This window comes from Scyliorhinus torazame, chromosome 5 (assembly GCF_047496885.1).
Source record: "Scyliorhinus torazame isolate Kashiwa2021f chromosome 5, sScyTor2.1, whole genome shotgun sequence".
In the NCBI taxonomy this organism is placed as follows: Eukaryota; Metazoa; Chordata; class Chondrichthyes; order Carcharhiniformes; family Scyliorhinidae; genus Scyliorhinus; species Scyliorhinus torazame.
In genome coordinates, this window is record NC_092711.1 from 151,440,884 (window position 1) to 151,462,400 (window position 21,517).

General features: G+C 48.4%; 1 protein-coding gene and 1 long non-coding RNA gene across 3 annotated transcripts in view; one reads left to right on the forward strand and one right to left on the reverse strand.

The window, feature by feature from the left end:
• LOC140422099 (uncharacterized) overlaps positions 1-5,374 on the reverse strand; it is a 63,610-nt gene extending 58,236 nt beyond the window's left edge. The window contains exons 1-3 of the mRNA XM_072507115.1: positions 5,270-5,374; positions 2,824-4,060; positions 2,345-2,351 (exon numbers count right to left, since the gene is read on the reverse strand). Of these exons, the coding sequence (XP_072363216.1) occupies positions 2,345-2,351; positions 2,824-3,713 (897 nt within the window). The 5' untranslated portion in view covers positions 3,714-4,060; positions 5,270-5,374. The remainder of the gene's footprint in view (positions 1-2,344; positions 2,352-2,823; positions 4,061-5,269) is intronic.
• Positions 5,375-5,415: 41 nt separating this feature from the next.
• On the forward strand, positions 5,416-11,313 carry LOC140422106 (uncharacterized). Of its 2 annotated transcripts, XR_011947254.1 has the most exons (3): positions 5,416-5,673; positions 5,873-6,254; positions 8,379-11,313. It is a non-coding gene; the product is annotated as an uncharacterized lncRNA (long non-coding RNA). The 2 variants fall into 2 exon arrangements; XR_011947253.1 differs by lacking the exon at positions 5,416-5,673 and having other exon boundaries at positions 5,680-6,254.
• The last annotated feature ends 10,204 nt before the right edge of the window (positions 11,314-21,517 follow it).

Consider the following 21,517-nt stretch of genomic DNA (forward strand, 5'->3'; position numbering starts at 1 on the left):
CGCTAAATTGCCCCTTAATTGGGCAAACGTCTTTCTCTGGTCCAGGTTAGTATTCAAATGCCTTTGTTGTTTTGAGGGTTTTAAACTTTCATTCGCCAGTATTTCACTTTGCATACTGAATTGCATTGGCACAATTAACCACAGCCGGTTTGAGACCCTCTGGGTGAAAACTTTCTTCCTCATTTCCATGTCCTCTTGTTATTGACACTTCAACTAATGAGAGCAGCTGCTTTCTATCCACCGTCACTGAGCCTCAATTTTATACACGTCGATCAGGTCCCTCTCAGCCTTCTGTGCTCTAGAAAACAACCCGAACTTATCCAGACTCTCTGCATAGGTAAAATATTCCATCCCAGGCAACAGCCTTTAATAATCTTTATTAGTGTCACAAGTAGGTTTACATTATCACTGCAAATAAGTTACTGTGAAAATCCCCCAGTCACACATTCCGGCGCCTGTCTGGGTACACTGAGGGAGAATTCAGAATGGTCAATTCACCCAACACCACGTCTTTCAGGACTTGTGGGGGGAAACCGGAGCACCCGGAGGAAACCCACGCAGATACAGGGAGAACGTGCAGACTCCGCACAGACAAAGACCCAAGCCAGGAATCGAACCCGGGTTCCTGGAGCTGTGAAGCAACAGTGCTAACCACTGTGCTGCCTGGTGAATTTCCACTGCACCTCTCCAGTGCAATTACATCCTTCCTATTGTGCGGTGACCAGAACTGCACACAGTATTCCAGCTATTACTTAACCAAAGTCCGGTACATCGCCAACATAATCTCCCTGCTCATATAACCTATGCCACGTCTGATAAAGGCAAGTGGGCCGTATGTCTTCTGAACTACCCCATTAACCTATCCTGCTGCCTTCAGGGATTTGTGGACATGCACCCCAAGATCCCTCTGTTCCTCTGAGCTTCCTCGTCTCCTGCTATTCATTGACTGCTCCCTTGTTGTGTTACTCCCTCCAAAGTGCATCACCTCGCACTTGTCAGGGTTAAATTCCATCTGCCATTGATCTGCCCAATGTGTCTTTATCCTCCTGCAACCTGACCTCCTTCTTCATTGTCAACCACGCGACCAATCTTCATGACATCTACAAACTTATTTGTCATCACCGCACATTTTCTTCTGTATTGTATATAGAGCACAAACAATAAGGGTCCCAGCACTGATCGCTGTGGTACGCCACTAGACACAGGCCTCCAGTCACACAGCCTTCTACCTCCACCGTCTGTCTCCTATCACAAAGACAATTTTGGATTCAATTTGCCACATTACCCTGTATCCCATGTGCTTTTACTGTCTTTATCAGCCTACCATGCGGGACCTTGTCAAAAGCTTTGCTGGAATTCATATGAACTACATCAACTACACTTCCCTCATCTGCACACCTGGTCACCTCCTCAGAAAATTCAATCAAATTTGTTATCCATGACCTCCCTGTGACAAAGCCATGCTGACTATCCTGATCAAACTTTGCCTCTCCAAGTGGAGATAGATTCCGTTCTTCAGAATTTTACCCAATAGTTTCCCTACTTCACTGGTCTGTAATACTGGAAGTCTGCAGAGGGATTTGGAAAGGTTAAGTGAATGGGCCAGGGCCTGGCAGATGGAATACGATCGTGCTAGTGGCCAGATGATGCCATCGTAAAACTCACCGGCGTTTACGACGGCGTCAACACTTAGCCCCATTATCGGAGAATCCCGCCCGCCCCCCCATTATCGGAGAATCCCGCCCCCCATGTCAAACTGCTCAAGAACCTCACACTCCCTCTGACTGAATTCTTCACCCACATCTTCCTTCTCCAAAGGGATGACAGATCTGAAGTACTCACTTTACAACCTACCATTGTCATCCGGCTCGATGCACAGATTACACCCTCGGTCCCCACTAGGTCCAGTCCCTGCCCTGGTTATCCGCTTCCCCTTGATATAATTATGGAATATTTTGTAAAATGTGAAATGAAAGTTGCCAAAGTCTCGGAGGACCATATTCTGGGAGCGAGCTGACTGGTGGTGATTTAATTTGAGGGTCACCGCACCTCAGATGAGGGGCAATGTTGAGAAGGCGGGGCCTTCCTGAATAACCTCAGCCGGTACAGGAGTTGAAGCCGTGCTGCTGGCGTCGCTCTGCATCATGAACCAGCCATCTAGCCAACTGAGCTAACTGACCCCTGGTATAGATTTAATAATTCCTGAAATATTAGCTATTCCCTGTCTCCCATGTAGTTTCCCAGTCCACCTCAAGACAACTTGCCCCTCATACCCTGTTAGTTTTCTTCTTGATAAAGAAAAGAAAAGAACCATGTAACCACCATAGCCCACCTGCATAGCAACGTGGCTGCTTTGGAGGGGGGTGAAGGTTCCAAACAGAAATGCAAACGAAATATTTTCTTACTTTAAATGCACTTTCACTCTGTGATCTTTGTGAAATTTGAAACCAGGTAATTGCAACAAGGCTCAAAGAACATCAGCCCACTGGAAGCAAAGTTGTGAGACCGGCCAGTACAGCAGAAAGAAACATTCCGACCCTCCCCATTGACCACTGTCAGAATGAACAAAATGCAGCCCCGAATGTAACCGAGAACAGAAACAATAACAGAATCCAACCCCTGTGATCAATTGTGAACTTGATGTCTCAGCACAATGAATTACAAAATCCCTTTCGACTTTGAGCTCTTGTGAATGGCCTCTGCCCAGTATGAACGCGCTGGTGTCCCTGCAGCTGGGATGGATCACCGAATGCCGTCCCCTATTCAGAGCAAGAGAATGGCTTCTCCCCGGTGCGGGCTCGCTGGTGCGCCCGTAGGTTGGACAAGCGACTGAATCCCTTCCCACACTGAGAGCAGCTGAATGGCCTCTCCCCAGTGTGAACTCGCTGGTGTGTCTGTAGGTTGGATAACTGAGTGAATCCCTTCCCACACTGAGAGCAGGTGAATGGTCTCTCCCCAGTGTGAACTCGCCGGTGTGTCCGCAGGGTAGATGGATCACTGAATCCCTTCCCACACTGAACGCAGGTAAATGGCCTCTCCCCAGTGTGAACTCGCTTATGTACCTGCAGGTTGGATAAGTTAATGAATCCCTTCCCACACTGAGAGCAGGTGAATGGCCTCTCCCCAGTGTGAACTCGCTGGTGTGTCTGTAGGCTGCTTGACTGAGCGAATCCCATCCCACACTGAGAGCAAGTAAATGGCTTCTCCCCAGTGTGAACCCTCTGATGTCTCTGCAGGCTTGATAATTGAGTGAATCCCTTCCTACACTGAGAGCAGGTGAATGGCTTCTCCCCAGTGTGAACTCGCTGGTGTGTTTGCAGGGTGGATAACTGAGTAAAGCCCTTCCCACACTGAGAGCAGACGAATGGCCTCTCCCCAGTGTGAACTCGCTGATGTCTCTGCAGGCTGGATGGCTGAATAAATCCCTTCCCACATTGACAGCAGGCGAATGGCCTCTCCCCAGTGTGAACTCGCTGATGTGTCTGCAGGGTGGTTGAATCACTGAATCCTTTACCACACTGAGAGCAGGTGAACAGCCTTTCCCCTGTGTGAACGCGCATGTGTGACTGCAAGTGGGACAAGCAAGTGAACCCCTTCTCACAGCGAGGGCAAGTGAATGGTCTATCCCCAGTGTGACTGCGTCGATGAGCTTCCAGCACAGATGGGGCTCTGTATCCCTTCCCACAGTCCACACATTTCCACGGTTTCTTCATGGTGACAATGTCCTTGTGTCTCTCCAGATTGGACAATCAATTGAAGCCTTGACCACACACAGTGAATAGTCTCTCCCCGCTGTGAATGGTGTGATATTTTTCAGGCTGTGTAATTGGTTCAAGCTCTTTCCACAGTCAGTGCTCTGGAACACTCTCACTTGGGGGCGGGTCTCGATGCTTTTCCAGTCACATTGATGTTTACAATTTTTCGAAGGTGACAGATTAGGCAAAAATTTCTCCTTCTTGATTCAAAGGCTGCTAATTTTCAGGTTCCAATGAATCGAGTGACTCCATCAGATCTCGGTATGAGTAAGTTTTCTGGCTATCAATCCTCCTCTTCTAATATCCTGGAAATACAATTTACAAAGTCATCACTGTCAATACAGGATAAAAATTCAGAACAGACAATTCTAGTTTGTATGGAACATTCTTTCCGCTGTCATATAATTTACAGTGCAGAAGGAGGCCATTCAGCCCATCGAGTCTGCACTGGCCTGCGGAAAGAGCACCCTACTTAAACCCACATCTCCACTCTACCCCCGTAACCCAGTGACCCCCACCTAACCTTTTTGGACATTCAGGGCAATTGAGCATGGCCAATCAACCTAATCTGCAAATCTTTTAGCGGTGAGAGGAAACCGGAGCACCCGGAGGAAACCCACTAAGACATGGGGAGAATGTGCAGACTCGCACAATCAGTGACTCAGGCCGGGAATCGAACCGGAGACCTTGGAGCTGTGAAGCAACAGTGCTAACTGTGCTACTGTGTCGCCCATTCCCCAAGAGCTGTAAATCTCTGTCTCGCACACTCTCTCAACAGATCCTTGCTCTCCGCTTCTTGTCCAGGACACAGATTATAACAAATCGGAGCTACAGTTGTTCATTTGGCCCATCGAGCCTGCTCAACCATTCAATGAGCTCATTTACCGATCTACCTCAGCACCATTTTCCCACACTATCCCCCATATCCCTAGATATCTTCAATATCGAGAAACGGATCAATCTTGATCTTGATCTTGAAAATACTTTATGACTGAGGCTCCACAGTCCTCTGAGGTAGAGAATTCCATCCTCAAGTGAAGAACTCCCTCCTCATCGCAGCTTTCTCTCTATTTTCCTGCCGGTTCCCCATAACCCTCGACTCACTGGTCAACCAGAAATCGGTCCAACTCAGCGGTGAATATATTCAGTGACCCCCAGACTCCACTGGTCCCTGTGGAAGAGAAATCCAAAGACTAACAAACCTCTGAGGGAAGAGATGACTGGAAATATATAACACATCTACAGCACAATATTACACAACTACAAATAATAATAAATGTACTTTGTTACAGAACCATCAATAATATATCTAATCTGTACCAAATAACAGCACTGGACATTTCTCTGATATTAATTGACTGTCCCCTTAAATGTCAGCCATCTCCTGGGGAAAGCAGCCCTTTAATTGTGAACATTTGGAAAGAGGCCATCCTTTTAGCCAGACAAATAAATGTGTCAAGCTGAGGTAGCAAAGGATGTCAATGTCTTTAAGAGAGAGAGAAACCTGAGCCGACCTTTCCAGAGTCTGCAGCCTCCCTGCATTCACTTCCTTTCCCTTCAGTTGCTGCGCATGTGCGGGGCAGAGAGACTGCGTATGTGAGCCGGAAGAGACGTGGTACGCATGTGCTGATTTTCGTATGAGGAGTGCGCATGTGCGGGACTGAGGCGGGGACCGGAACAAAGCGGCGCACTGACCATTGTGTGTCCGGGTCTTCCAGCCTTTCCCATTGGACACCAGCTCAGCGCGGCTGGAGGGAAAAGTCTCTCCCACCCCCACGTGGTGTTCCGCCCCTCATCGTCTGTCAGAAGGGATTGACCAATGGGAAACCGGGGCGACCGGAAGGACTCTTCTCCAGCCAATTTGTGAGTGAAGATTGAGGTTCACACAGACGGAAACGTCCTCCTGTCTCCAACATCTGTGAGTAAAACACTTTCTTTTCTCCCCCTTTCCATTTCTTTACCCATTCTGGTCTTGAATTGGTGACTTGCAACAACTGAAGGGAAAGGAAATGAATCCAGGAAGAGAGGGTGGAGACTCTGGAAATGTTGGCCCAGGATTTTTCTCCTGAATTTCTATCCGTACAGACAGTGATGAATTTTGCAAACTCCTTTTACAGGATATTAGGTGAGGAGGATTCACAGCCAGAAATCTGAAACCTGATGTCACGAGAAGATCTGACAGATGGCCGCCTGAAAATCATTGAACAGCAGGACTGTACCATTTGGAGGAGGCTTCAATAGATTATCCAACCTGGAGAAACATGAGGATACCCGCACTATAGAAAATACGTTGAAATGTGGGGACTGTGGGAAGGGATTCAAAGGTTCATCTCAGCTGGAAATTCATCAATGTGGTCACACTGGGGAGAGACCATTCACCTGTTCCGTGTGCAGAAGGGATTCACAGTCAGTGTTTTTCAAACTTTTTTGCCCGGTACCCATTTTTACCAACCGACCATCCTTCACGACCCAGCTTTTCGCTTACCTCTAATGTGACAGGTGTGCCTGCTTGGTCCTCTGCTTTTCACACGCATACTTTCCCATACATGTGTTGGACACCCTTCACCTATGTGGGGCGACTGCTCGGGAGAGGGGGGGGGGGGCGGGATTGCACTGGCTTGAATGCTCCAGGTTTTGTTTTTTTATTGGTTATTCATTCGTTTCTGTTTTGGATTGAATATTCATTCGTTTCTGTTTTGGATTGATTATTAATTAGTTTCTGTTTTGCATTGATTATTCATTAGTTTCTGCTTTGGATTGATTATTTATTAGTTTCTGCTTTGGGTTGATTATTCATTTGTTTCTGTTTTGGATTGATTATTCATTCGTTTCTGTTTTGGATTGATTATTCATTAGTTTCTATTTTGCATTGATTATTCATTGGTTTCTGTTTTGGATTGATTATTCATTCATTTCTGTTTTGGTTTGATTATTTATTAGTTTCTGTTTTGGATTGATTATTCATTGGTTTCTGTTTTGGATTGATTATTCATTAGTTTCTGTTTTGCGTGTATTGTGGGTGTATTTTTAGTGTATTGCTGATTGTTCTGCATTCAGCTTTGTCCTTTTGCATTGTGGAATTGTTCAGAAAAAAAAGATGTAAAACTTTATCCTCTGTGCAACATCTGGGAAGAAATCAATGATTCCCCCGTTCCATTTGTTTTCTTATTCTGGCTTTGAGTTGGTGACTTGCAGCAACTGAAATGAAAGGAAGTGAATTCAGGGAGGGTGCAGACTCTGGAAAGGTTGGCCCAGGTCTCTCTCTCTCTCTTTTAGGGGCAGCATGGTAGCACAGTGGTTAGCACAGTTGCTTCACAGCTCCAGGGTCCCAGGTTCCATTCCAGCTTGGGTCACTGTCTGTGTGGAGTCTGCACGTTCTCCCTGTGTCTGTGTGGGTTTCCTCCGGGTGCTCCGGTTTCCTCCCACAGTTCAAAGATGTGCAGGTAAGGTGGATTGGCCATGCTCAATTACCCTTAGTGTCCAAAAAAAAAAAGGTTAGGTGGGGTTGCTGAGATAGGGTGGAGGTGTGGGCTTAGATAGTGTTCTCTTTCCAAGGGCCGGTGCAGATTTGATGGTCCGAATGGCCTCCTTCTGCACTGTAAATTCTATGATTCTGAAAGACATTGACATCCTTTGCTCCCTCAGCTTGACACATTTATTTGTCTGGCTAAAAGGATGGTCTCTTTCCTAATGTTCACAATTAAAGGGCTGGTTTCCCCAGGAGATGGCTGACATTTAAGGGGACAGTCAATTAATATCAGACCAGAGAAATATCCAGTATTGTTATATTATGCAGATTAGATATATTATTTATGGTTCAGTAATAAAGTACATTTATTATTTCCAGTTGTGTAATATTGTGCTGTAGCTACGTTATATATTTCGATTCATCCCTTCTCTGAGGGTTGTTAGTCTCTGGATTTCTCTTCCACAGGGACCAGTGGAGTCTGGGGGGGGTCATTGAATATATTCATGGATGAGTTGGACAGATTTATATTTGACGAGGGAGTCAAGGGTTATGGGGAATAGATCATAAAATTAAGGGAAAGGCAAGATGAAGAGGGATTTCTTCACTCGAGGATGTGGTGAAGCTTTGGAATTCTCTACCCCAGAGGCCGTGGAGCCTCAGTCATCAAGTATTTTCAAGCCAGAGATTGATACACCTCCACTTATCTCAGTAACCCCACCTAACCTTTTGTTTTAGACACTAAGGGTAATTTAGCAAGGTAATTTAGGATTCTCGATATTAAAGATATTGAGGGATATGGGGAATGGTGTGAGAAAATGATGTTGAGGTAGATCGGCCAATGGTCTAACCGAATGGTTGAGCAGGCTCAATGGGCCGAATGGCCAACTGCAGCTGCCATTTGTTATGGTCTCTGTGTCCAGGACAGGAAGCAGTGAGCAGGGATCTGTCAATCAGCCTGAATCAGCACCTTTAGGAGAATTGGGAGGGTGGATATTAGATACAACAGAGAGAGAATGGAGAGAAAGTGTGTGGGATGGAGATTTACACCTTTTGGGAAATGACAGAGGAAAGAATGTTCCAGAGAAACTAAATTTGTCTGATCTGAATTCCTATCCCGTACTGACAGTGATGTTGTTTCTAAATTGTTTTTACAGGATATTAGAAGAAGAGGAATTATAGACAGCAACCTCAAACGTCACATCCCGACCTGACTGAGCAACTAGGTTCATCAGGCCCCGACTATCATCAGCGTTTAAATCTAGGGGGCAAAATGTTTGCCTGCTCTGTCTATTTAAGAAGATTTGAAACATCAGTGTGACTGGAAAAGCACCGAGACACACACACCCGAGTGAGAGTGTTCCAGAGCACTGACTGTGGAAAGAGCTTTAACCAGTGACACAGCCTGAAAAAACATCACACCATTCACAGCGGGGAGAGACCGTACACGTGTTCTGTGTGTGGACGAGGCTTCAACTGATTATCCAACCGAGAGACACATGAGGAGACCCAGAACATGGAAAAAACGTGGAAATGTAGTGACTGTGGGAAGGGATTTCAGAGCCCCATCTCAGCTGGAAGCTCATCGACAAATTCACACTGGAGAAAGGCCGTTCACCTGCTCTCAGTGTGGGAAGGAATTCACTTGTCTATCCAACCTGCAAACACACCAGCGAGTTCACACTGGGGAGAGGCCGTTCACCTGCTCTCAGTGTGGAAAGGGATTCAGTCGTTCAACCACCCTGCAGAAACATCAGCGACTTCACACTGGTAAAAGGCCGTTCACCTGCTCTCAGTGTGAGAAGCGATTCACTGAGTTATACAGCCTGAAGTCATACCAGTGAGTTCATTCTCGGGAGAAGCCATTCATCTGCTCTCAGTGTGGGAAGGGATTCAGACATACATCCACGCTACAGAGACACCAGCGGGTTCACACTGGGGAGAGACCATTCATCTGCTCTCAAGTGTGAGAAGCGATTCACTGAGTTTTCCAGCCTGAAGTCACACCAGCGGGTTCACTCTCGGGAGAAGCTATTCATCTGCTCTCAGTGTGGGAAGGGATTCACTTGGCTATCCGACTTGCAGAGACACCAGCGAGTTCACACTGGGGAGAGGCCGTTCACCTGCTCTCAGTGTGGGAAGGGATTCAGTCGGTTATCCAGCCTGAAGTCACACCAGGAAGTTCACACTGGGGAGCAGTCATTCACCTGCTCTTGGTGTGGGAAGGAATTCAGACATTCATCCAGCCTGCGAAAACATCAACATGTTCACACTGGGGAGAGGCCATTCCTCTGCTCTGAATGTGGGAAGGGATTTTGTAATTCATCGCACCTGCTGAGACACCAACAAGTTCACAATTAATAATGTGGGTTGGATACTGTTATTGTTTCTGCTCTCAATTTCATCCAGGACTGCATTCCCGTAACTGCCTCCCCGAACAGGTGCCGGAATGTGGCGACTAGGGGCTTTTCACAGTAACTTCATTTGAAGCCTACTTGTGACAATAAGCGATTTTCATTTCATTTCAAATTTGCCATCCTTACCGGGTCTGGCCCACATGTGACTCCAGACCCACACAGATGTGGTTGACTCTTAACTGTCCCCCACTGTAATGACCTAGCAAGCCACTCAGTTCAAAGGCAATTATGAATGGGTAACAAATGCTGACCCAGCCAGTGATGCCTACATCCCAAGAAAAAGTTTTATCAGGTGGATCTAAAATAAATACATTTGTCTCTGTTCCATTGAGTCTACAGCACAGGGCCAGGCCAGTCGGCTCAATTGGTCTCTGTCAGTGTTCATGCTCCACATGAGCCTCCACCCACCCCTCTTCATCTCCCCCCATCAGAATCTCCTTCTATTCCTTTCTCCCTTGTCAAGATACAGCTGTTCATGCAGTATTCATGCTGTTCACCTCAACCACTCACTGTGGTAGCGAGTTCCACATTCTCACCACTCGCTGGATAAAGAGGTTTCACTTGAAATCCCTATTGGATTATTGAAGCCCTGAAAATGGATTGAAAATGCACGCAGCATTTCACAGAGATTGGCTGAATTGTCAGCGCAGATGGGGCAGCACGGTGGCGCAGTGGTTAGCAGTGCTGCCTCACGGCGCCGAGGTCCCAGGTTCAATCCTGGCTCTGGGTCACTGTCATGTGGAGTTTGCACATTCTCCCCGTGTTTGCGTGGGTTTCATTCCCACAATTGAAAGATGTGCAGGCTAGGTGGATTGGCCACGCTAAATTGCCCCTTAATTGGAAAAATGAATTGGGTACTCGAAATTTAAAAAAAAGAATTGTCAGCATGGATAGAGATAAATGTGTGGCCTGATAGACATGACAGAGATTTGTTTGAAAGGTGACCAAGGCTGGAATCTAAATGTTGAAGGGTATTTGACATATTGGAATGCATGAAGCTCGGAAAAGATGATGGGATTGCCCCTGTTCATTAAGGATTACATTAGTTCAGTACTGAGAGATCAACTTAGCCTGAAAGTTCAGGGTGTGGAATCAGCTTTGCTCGAGATAAGAAATAATAAGTTACAAGGTCTCTTGTGTGAGTAGTTAATGGGCCTCCTAACAGTAGTTACATTGTAGGTAGAGTATACAGGAAGTATTAAATAAGGCTTGTAATTAATGTACCACAATAATCATGGGTGACTTTAGGCATCAGTTAGGACGATGAGCCTGACGAATATTAATCATGAGGAAGTGACACCACAATGAGAAACTGACATCACACATCAGCAAGGTGACCGATATCCTTCAGAGACCAATCAGACATTGATTGTGCCCCATTTAACCAATCAGGGACTGATCATGGGCTGCTTGGGCCAATCAGAACCACAGGAAACTACCAGCCATGCGTAGAGGTAGATACTAGAAAGGGTTAATGAGCTACAATTCTCGAGCTCGTTGCACAACACAACATGAAGAAAGAGGATAGACTTCAGTCAACAGAACAAGAGACAGCTCCACAGTCACCTGGAAGCTGAGAGCTGGTGATCCAGAGTGAACGGACTGATCCACTGCCTTTGTTAATTATTGTGATTTTGTACTTATTACAATTAACTTAATAAATTCTGTGACAATATTCTTGTACCTGGAATGGTCTGTAACTAGTCAGGGGCTGCAGGTAACTTTCACAACATAGTCTGACATGTAATTGATTTGAGTGTTACAATTCAGATTGGAGCCAAACCCGGACCTTACAATAGGATCGAATTTCACATTCCATTTGGGTATCCTGCACTAACAGTGATGGCTTTTGTAAATTCCTTTTCCAGGATATTAGAAGAGGAGGAGTTACAGACAGAAATTTCACACCAAATATCACATCAAGATGTGACAGAGTCACTTGATTCATGGGAGCTGAATATCATCGACCTTTGAATTTAAAATGAGAAATGTTTGTCTGTTCTTCTGCTGAAAGAGATTCTTATACATCACTCAGTGTACAGACACTGAGCCAGGCTCATCCGAGTGAGGCATCACTAAAAAAATCCATTTTATATTTTGCAGCTCACCCAAAGATGGAAATTTCAGCACACATTTCTCCATCTTGTATTTTTTGTTTTGTTTGCCTGTTAAATATCCTTGCCCTCTGGATGTTTCATTACAGAACTCAGCTCGAAGACATCAAAACTTGTATCCGGCCTTGCCTGTGTGCCCCATTCGTCAATTCAACTTTGCAGCAGCTCAGTCCCAGCTTTGGAAACACCTTCATCTTTCTGTGAGGCCCCGGGCCCCATTGACTATGACAGGGTTCATACTGTCTCCGTGAGATTGTTGATGTAAAGTCACATCAGACGCACACTGCCCAATTTCCAATCCAATTTATTTAAAGGTCCCAGAAGCCTGACTCCAACCTTAAATGTTGTTCTGATCCTGTCAGTAACATTGTTTTGGAACTCACTAGTATCACCACATAGGCAGCCATCAACATGCATCATAAAGATGCCCGAGAGTTTCCTGCCTTGGAACCAATAAAGCACGGCAGCTTCTGCCTTCAGGTAGAGACAACCCGACTTGGACAAAACTGATCTAACTGAGAAGTGCCATACACCCTGAAACATTGTTCAAAACATAGACAAACTTATTGAATTTCCAAAGTCTTCCATCTACATCTGGCACCGTAGGTTGTAGAAACACTGCCCTCTGGAGGCGATCCCCCAGCGCAAATGCAGCTTTTATGTTTCTTGACTGAAAGTTCTGAGAAAATGTCACGAAAAGGGCAAAAGAAATTTCAAAATTACCTTTCCCGCTATGGGCGAGTCCACTCTGACCTCTTTCTCTCCTAAGACTTCTTCAAATTCCCGCGTCACTAACCTCACCTTGGTCTTATAAGTTCCATCTGGTTGGACCTTTTCTGTGCAGATCCATCGATGTGATGATGCTGGCTGACCCCTATCTGGGACCTCTGAACACACGCCAAACTCTGTCCAACTGCCTAACTCTTTCTGTTTCACCTCCCATACGGCTTCATCCCCAGAGTCGTCAGTGGATCCTGTTCCTGATGCCAGGCTGTTTTGGGACAAATGTCACTCGCAGTCTAGAGTTGGGTAAAGTTTAGGAATCTTTATTACAAACATGCAGGGAATGCTTCAGCGAACCGAAGCATCTCTGGGAGTAGTTACAATAACACACGTTTATACACAGTACAGTTGCAGCTGTTTTGTCTGCAATTTGGTGGGAAAGTACAGGACGTAAAGGAAACAACTCGAAAATAGCTCACTTATTGGCTATAGTGACTTCATCTCTCACAAAACACATCTCGGAAAACAATAGCCAGACCAGTAACCCAGAGACCCAGGATAATGCAGATGGTGAAATTTTAATTAATTAAAAATCTGGAATTAAAAGTCATCGCTGACCATGAAAGCATTGTCGATAGTTGTAAAAACCCATCTGGTTTCTTTTAGATCCACCTGTAGTGGGGGAATAACACTATTTACTATCCAGGATAAAATAAATGTACTTCAGCCTTTGTGGATCATTCCAGTGGAAATGTGTTCTCCCCCAGACTCAAAGAGCGTCGGTCCACTGGAAGCAAAATCGTGAGACCGGCCAATCCAGCAGAAAGAAACCCTCCGACCCTCCCACTTCACCAAGTGTCAGAATGAACAAAGTTTGATCTGATTAAATTTATTTACATGCACCGAGGTACAGTGAAACGTATTGTTCTGTGTACAATACAGACAGATCATTTTAGACATGAAAAAACATAGGACATATGATAAATACACAATTTAAATACATAGACATTGGGTGAAGCATACGGAGTGTAGTGCTACTCAGTAGAGAAGATGTGTGGAGAGATCAGTTCAGTCCATAAGAGGGTCATTCAGCAGTCTGGTGACAGCGGGGAAGAAGCTGTTTAGAATCTGTTATTGCGAGATCTCAAACTTTTGTATCACCTGCCCAATGGAAGAGATTGGAAAAGAGAATAACCTTGGTGGGAGGGTGTTTGATTTTGCTGCCGGCTTTCCCAAAGCAGCGGGAGGTGTGGACAGAGTCAATGGATGGGAGGCGGGTTTGTGTGAGGGACTTGGCTGTGTTCACAACTCTGTAGTTTCTTAGTCTTGGGCTGAGCAGTTGCCATACTGAGTGTCATGGGAGTGTCCCTTTAAGAAATGTTTTGTCTTATCACATGGCTTCAGTGATGTCATTGTGTGGGTGGAGCTGGGCTGTGGCTCTGGGTGTTGGCTTTACTTTCGCTTTGGTTTGGGGCAGTTTTGTGGCTGAGTTTTTTGCTTTCGTTCTCACATTTTTGGCTGCTGTACTCAGAAAGAGGAGTATTTTGGCCTGTCTCTCGATCTTCATTTTAAAAGCTGTTTCCAGACTGCTTGATAACTTGAAAATAAATAATTGCTTCCTGGAAGGAATTCAAACCTGCTGTTTTGGAAAGGAAACAAGCGCATCCAAACCAGGTCTTGAGTGCTGTGTGCTGGGCCACACCTTTGAAAAGGAGGTACTGGTTTATGGGATCTTGTTATTAAATTGGAACAGTTAAAGGGGGGAATGTATTCAGGGTTATACATAGATTACTGTAGCTGTGTGGGGTATTTATGTTTGTAATTTATAAAAATGCTTACTGTGTGTGTTTATAAAAATGTTAACTAAATTCGTAGAATAAAGCTTGTTTTGATTAAAAGTGGTGAAGGCCTCTGTTGAATAACACCTGAAAGGCAGCCCTTGTGCTCATCGGAACCAAAATCAATAAACAATTGTAGGTCAGGTGAACTCCATGATATACTTTGGAGTTTTCTGAACCCTGGCCCATAACATAAGCTGTGATGCAGCCAGATAAGATGTTTTCTATGGTGCTCCTGTAAAGGTTGGTGCACCTGTAATAATTGGTAAAAGTCAATGATAATCTTCATAATTGCTTACGTTAATGCTGCAATGAAGTTACTGTGAAAATCTCTTAGTCGTCACACTCTGGCGCCTGTTTGGGTTCACTGAGGGAGAATTCAGAATGTCCAATTCACCTAACAAGCACGTCCTTCGGGACTTGTGGGAGGAAACCGGAGCACCCGGAGGAAACCCACGCAGACACGGGGAGAACATGCATACTCTGCACAGACAATGACCCAAGCGGGAATCAAACCTGGGATGCTGGCGCTGTGAAGCAACAATGCTAACCACTGTGTTACCGTGCCGCCCATGTGGCAATCGGTGTGGACATGCTGAATTTCCTTAGTTTCCTGAGGAAGTATATGTTTCTTGGTTGTAACGCTGATGTGGGTGGACCAGGACAGAATGCTGGTGATGTGCACACCTCGGAATTTGAAGCTGCTAACCATCTCCACCTCAGCCCCATTAATGCAGACAGGGGTGTGTACGATACTTCACTTCCTGAAGTCAATGACCAGCTTCTTAGTTTTGCTGACATTGAGGGAGAGATTGTTGTCATTACACCATGCCACTAGGTTCTCTATCTCCCTCCTGGACTCTGACTCATCGTTGTTTGACATCCGACCCATTACGTCATGTCATCAGCAAACCTGTAGATGGAGCGGGAGCAGATTTTGCCACACAGTCGTGTGTGTATAACGAGTGTAGTAGGGGGCTAAGTACGCAGCCTTGTGGGGCCCCGGTATTGAGGACTATCGTGGGGATGTTAGTGATCCGAACCACTACAGTCGTGTCATCAGCAAACATGTGGATGGATTTGGAGCCAAATTTTGCCATGCAGTCGTGTGTGTGTGTGTATAGGCAGTGCAGCCTTGCGGTGCTCCTGAATTGAGAACTATCACGGAGGTGGTGTTGTTGTTTATCTTTACTGATTGTGGTCTGTGGGTCAGAAAGTCGAGGATCCAGGTGCAGAGGGAGGAGCCTAGTCCGAAGTTTTGGAGTTTTTATATGAGCTTGGTTGGGATTATGGTGTTGAAGGCAGAGCTGTAGTCAATGAATAGGAGTCTGACGTAGGAGTCCTTGTTGTCGAGATGCTTCTGGGGCGAGTATAGGGCCAGGGAGATGGCATCTGCTGTGGACCGGTTGTGGCGGTATGTGAATTGCAGTGGATCAAGGAATGCTGCGAGTATGGAGTTGATGTGTCCAACATCTCGAAGCAATTCATAATGATTGATGTCAAGGCCACCGGATGGTAGCCATTGAGGCACGTTGCCTGGTTCTCCTTTGGCACCGGTATGATGGTGGTCTTCTTGAAGCCAATGGGAACCTTGGAACGGAGGAGGGAGAGATTGAGGATGTCTGGAAACACACCTGCCAGTGGGTCAGCGCAGGATCTGGGTGCATGACCTGGCACAACCAATGAGAGTCCCTGTCGTTAGTCTGCGGGTCTAGATTAGTTTGGTATCGTCACTTGGGAGTCCCTGTTGGCTTTGTGGAGGTCATATATAGATTTCTTGAATAGATCAGGGTTGCCTGCCTTGAACACCTTCAGTCGGGAGCGAATCTCCCAATTAAACCATGGATTCTGGTTGGGTGACGTACAGACTACCTTCTTTTACACGCAATCTTCTACACATTTACTGATGAAGTCTGTGACGGTGCTGGCATACTCGTCTAGATTGGCTGCAGAGTTAACATAGAACATACAGTGCAGAAGGAGGCCATTCGGCCCATCGGGTCTACACCGACCCACTTAAGCCCTCACCCTATCCCTGTAACCCAATAACCCCTCCTAACCTTTTTTGGTCACGAAGGCAATTTATCATGGCCAATCCACCTAACCTGCAAGTCTTTGGACTGTGGGAGGAAACCGGAGCACCCGAAGGAAACCCACGCAGAGACAGGGAGAACGTGCAGACTCCGCACAGACCGCTAGCGACCCAGCAGGGAATCGAACCTGGGACCCTAGTGCTGTGAAGTCATAGTGCTATCCACTTGTGCTACCATGCTGCCCTTGTTATTGTATATGGACCAGTCCACTGACTCCAAGCAGTCGCGTTGCATCGACCTTCTGTTGCATCAACCTTCTTAACCGGATTCTCCTGTTAAGTTTCTGCTTGTAGGACTTCCAATTGCGGCGATGCGGAGCTAAGCCGCACATTTCGGCAGCTCCCGCTACAACGGACTTTTGGGCTCTCCGGAGGAGCCCCAACGGAATTTTTTTTGACTAAATCCCGTGTGGGAAGGTGAAGTAAGGTCCCCCTTCCGTCGCATGGAGGGGATTAGCAGTGAACGACCAAAAAACAAGCTCTGGAGCAGCGGCAGAAACGAGGGGGGAAAATCAAGATGGCGGAGGTCGGAGATCGAGCAGCATGGGGGCCGGACCAGCAGGAGTTTCTCAGGCGCTGCATGGAGGAGCTTAAAAAGGAGGCGCTGGCGCCAATGCTGTTGGCGATCAAGGGGCTGAAGGAGACCCAGAAGGCCCAGGCCATAGTGCTCAGAGAGGTGAAGGACAAAACTAACGAGAACGAGGACGAGATCTTGGGCCTGGCGGTGAAGATGGAGGCGCACGAGGCGCTGCACAAGAGGTGGGCCGAGAGACTCGAGGTCCTGGAGAACAGGTCGAGGAGGAAGAATCTCCAGATTCTGGGTCTCCCCGAAGGAGTGGAGGGGGCTGATGCCGGGGCGTATGTGAGCATGATGCTCCATTCGCTGGTGGGTGCAGAGGCCTTTCCGAGCCCCCTGGAGCTAGAAGGGGCTCACCGGGTCCTGGCAAGGAGACCCAAGGCTGGCGAGCCGCCAAGGGCGATAGTGGCGAGGTTCCATCACTTCGCAGACAGAGAGAGTGTCCTGAGATGGGCCAAGAAGGAGCGGAGCAGCAGATGGGAGAATGCGGTGATCCGAGTATACCAGGACTGGAGCGCGGAGGTGGCAAAGAGGACAGCTGGCTTCAACCGGGCCAAGGCGGTGCTGCATAAAAAAAGGGTGAGATTCGGAATGCTGCAGCTAGGACGACTGTGGGTCACTTATCAGGACCGACACCACTATTTTGAAATGCCAGAAGAGGCTTGGACCTTTATCCAAACGGAAAAATTGGACTCGAACTGAGGGACTGTGGATGTGGGGGAGATGTTGACTATACAGGGTTGTAAATATGGGTAAAGAATGTTTCACGGGTGGGACGATGGATGGGGATGGGGGAAGAGTTCTTGATGGGGGGACAATGAGGAATGTGGGCGTCGGTGCTGGAGGGAGGTGAGACTCGGGGATGGGGGAATTTGGATAAGGCCGCAACAGGAGCTGCGCCACAGGGGGCGGGGCTGGCTCAGGAAAGCGATGGCTTTTTCCCGCGTTAGGGAGGGGGGGGGATGGAGGAGCGTAAGGAGGAGGAGGGATTTCCACACGGGGGGGTCAACGGGAAGGCGGGGGAAGCCGGGGTCAGCAGGAGGCAGTGGGCCGGTTAAGAGGGCCCGAGTGTTCACGCACTTAAAGGGACTGAAGGCAGACATGGTCATGCTTCAGGAGACACATCTGAAGGTGGCAGATCAGGTCAGGTTAAGGAAGGGATGGGTAGGACAGGTGTTCCATTCGGGGCTGGATGCGAAGAATAGAGAGGTGGCAATACTGGTGGGGAAGTAGGTGTTGTTTGAGGTCAAGAACATAGTAGCGGACAATGGAGGCCAATATGTGATGGTGAGCGGTAGGTTGCAGGGGACGGGGGTGGTATTGGTAAATGTATACGCCCCGAATTGGGACGATGCTGGATTCATGAAACGGATGTTGGGCCGTATTCCGGACTTGGAGGTAGGAAGCTTGATAATGGGTGGGGATTTCAACACGGTGTTGGACCCAGCACTGGATCGCTCCAGATCTAGGACCGGAAAGAGGCCGGCTGCAGCCAAGGTGCTCAGGGGGTTCATGGATCAGATGGGGGGAGTAGATCCGTGGAGATTTGCCAGGCCTTTGGCCAGAGAATTTTCTTTTTTCTCCCATGTACACAAGGCCTACTCCCGGATAGATTTTTTTGTTCTGGGCAGGGCATTGATCCCGAAAGTGGAGGGAACGGAGTATTCGACCATAGCCATTTCAGACCACGCCCCGCACTGGGTGGAACTGGAGCTGGGGGAGGAGAGGGACCAACGCCCGCTGTGGCGGTTGGATGTGGGACTGCTGGCAGACGAGGAAGTGTGCGGAAGGGTGCGGGGGTGCATCGAAAGGTATCTGGAGGCCAACGACAACGGGGAGGTGCAGGTGGGAGTAGTACGGGAGGCGCTGAAGGCGGTGGTCAGGGGAGAGTTAATCTCCATCAGGGCTCATAGGGAGAAGAGAGAGGGCAGGGAAAGGGAGAGGTTAGTGGGGGAGATCTTAAGAGTGGACAGGAGATATGCAGAGGCCCCTGATGAGGGACTACTCAGGGAGAGACGAAGTCTCCAGACGGAGTTCGACCTGTTGACCACAGGGAAGGCAGAGGCACAGTGGAGGAAAGCACAGGGGGCGATGTATGAGTATGGGGAGAAGGCGAGCCGGATGCTGGCACATCAGCTCCGTAAGATGGCAGCGAGGGAAATAGGTGGAGTCAAGGATGGAAAGGGAACTACGGTGCGGAGTGCGGTGAAAGTGAATGAGGCATTCAAGGCCTTCTACGAGGACCTGTATAGGTCCCAGCCCCCAGGGGGAAAAGAGGGGATGCGACGATTCTTGGACCAGCTGGGGTTCCCGAGGGTGGAGGAGCAGGAGGTGGCTGGTTTGGGGGCGCCAATTGGGATGGCGGAGCTGGTTAAAGGACTGGGGAGCATTCAGGCAGGGAAGGGACCGGATGGGTTCCCGGTGGAGTTCTATAGGAAGTATGTAGACCTGTTAGCCCCGTTGCTGGTAAGGACCTTCAATGAGGCAAGGGAGGGGGTGACCCTGCCCCCGACAATGTCGGAGGCGACGATCTCTTTGATCCTGAAGCGGGATAAGGACCCACTGCAATGCGGGTCGTATAGGCCGATCTCGCTCCTCAACGGAGGTGCTAAGTTGCTAGCAAAAATGTTGGCTACGAGGATTGAGGACTGTGTCCCGGGGGCGATTCACGAGGACCAGACGGGATTTGTAAAAGGCAGGCAGTTAAATACCAATGTGCGGAGGCTCCTAAATGTGATAATGATGCCATCGGTGGAGGGAGAGGCGGAGATAGTGGCAGCTATGGACGCGGAGAAGGCCTTTGACCGAGTAGAGTGGGAGTATCTCTGGGAAGTGCTGCGGAGGTTTGGGGCGGGGTTTATCAGTTGGGTTAAGCTCCTATGCAGAGCCCCGGTGGCGAGTGTGGTTACGAATCGGCGGAGGTCGGAGTATTTTCGGCTGTATCGAGGGACGAGGCAGGGGTGCCCCATGTCCCCCCTGATGTTTGCATTAGCAATTGAACCTTTGGCCGTGGTATTAAGGGAGTCCATGAAATGGAGGGGGGTGGTTCGAGGGGGAGAGGAGCATCGAGTGTCGCTGTACGCAGACGACCTGTTGCTGTATGTGGCGGACCCAGTGGAGGGGATGGTGGAGGTCATGCAGATCCTAAGGGAGTTTGGGGACTTCTCGGGCTACAAGCCCAATGTAGGGAAGAGTGAGCTCTTTGTGGTGCATTCGGGGGATCAGGGAAGAGGGATAGACGACCTACCGTTGAGGAGGGCGGAAAGGAGCTTTCGATACTTGGGGATCCAGGTAGCTAGGAGCTGGGGGACCCTGCACAAACTTAATTTGACGTGGCTGGTGGAGCAGATGGAGGAGGACTTTAAACGGTGGGACATGTTGCCACTCTCGCTAGAGGGCAGGGTCCAGTCGATTAAAATGGTGGTCCTCCCGAGGTTTCTTTTTGTATTCCAATGCCTTCCAATTGTGATCACCAAGGCCTTTTTTAAGAGGGTAGGCAGGAGCATTATTGGTTTTGTGGGGACGAGTAAGACCCCGAGGGTAAGGAGGGGGTTCCTGGAGCGTAGTAGAGATAGAGTAGGGCTGGCGTGGCCGAATCTGGGTGGCTACTACTGGGCAGCCAACGTGGCAATGATCCGTAAGTGGGTGATGGAGGGAGAGGGGGCGGCATGGAAGAGGCTGGAGATGGCGTCCTGCAAAGGAACGAGCCTGGGGGCGCTGGTAACGGCACCGCTGCCGCTCTCGCCGACAAGGTACACCACGAGTCCGGTGGTGGCGGCAACGCTAAAGATCAGGGGGCAGTGGAGATGGTACAGGGGTGCAATGGGAGCCTCGGTGTGGTCCCCGATCAGAGATAACCATCGGTTTGTCCCAAGAAGGATGGACGGGGGGTTTCAGAGCTGGCATCGGGCAGAGATTAGAAGAATGGGGGACCTGTTCATCGATGGGACGTTTGCGAGCTTATGGGCACCGGAGGAGAAGTTTGGACTACCCCCGGGAAATGCTTTCAGGTGCATGCAAGTGAGGGCGTTTGTGAGGCGGCAGGTGAGGGAATTCCCGCTGCTCCCGGCACAGGGGATTCAAGACAGGGTGATTTCGGGCGTATGGGTCAGAGAAGGCAAGGTGTCGGCGATATACCAGGAGATGAAAGAAGAGGGGGAGGCTTTGGTAGAGGAGCTGAAGGGTAAATGGGAAGAGGAGCTGGGGGAGGAGATTGAGGAGGGTCTGTGGGCTGAAGCCCTAAGTAGGGTTAATTCCTCTTCCTCGTGTGCCAGGCTTAGCCTAATACAATTTAAGGTTGTTCACAGAGCGCACATGATGGGGGCGAGGCTGAGTAGGTTCTTTGGGATGGAGGACAGTTGTGGGGGGTGCTCAGGAAGCCCGACGAATCATGTCCATATGTTTTGGTCGTGCCCGGCACTGGATGGGTTCTGGAGGGGAGTTGCGAGAACTATATCCAAGGTGGTGAAAGTCCAGGTCAAGCCAATTTGGGGGCTAGCATTATTTGGAGCAGCGGATGAGCCGGGAGTGCAGGA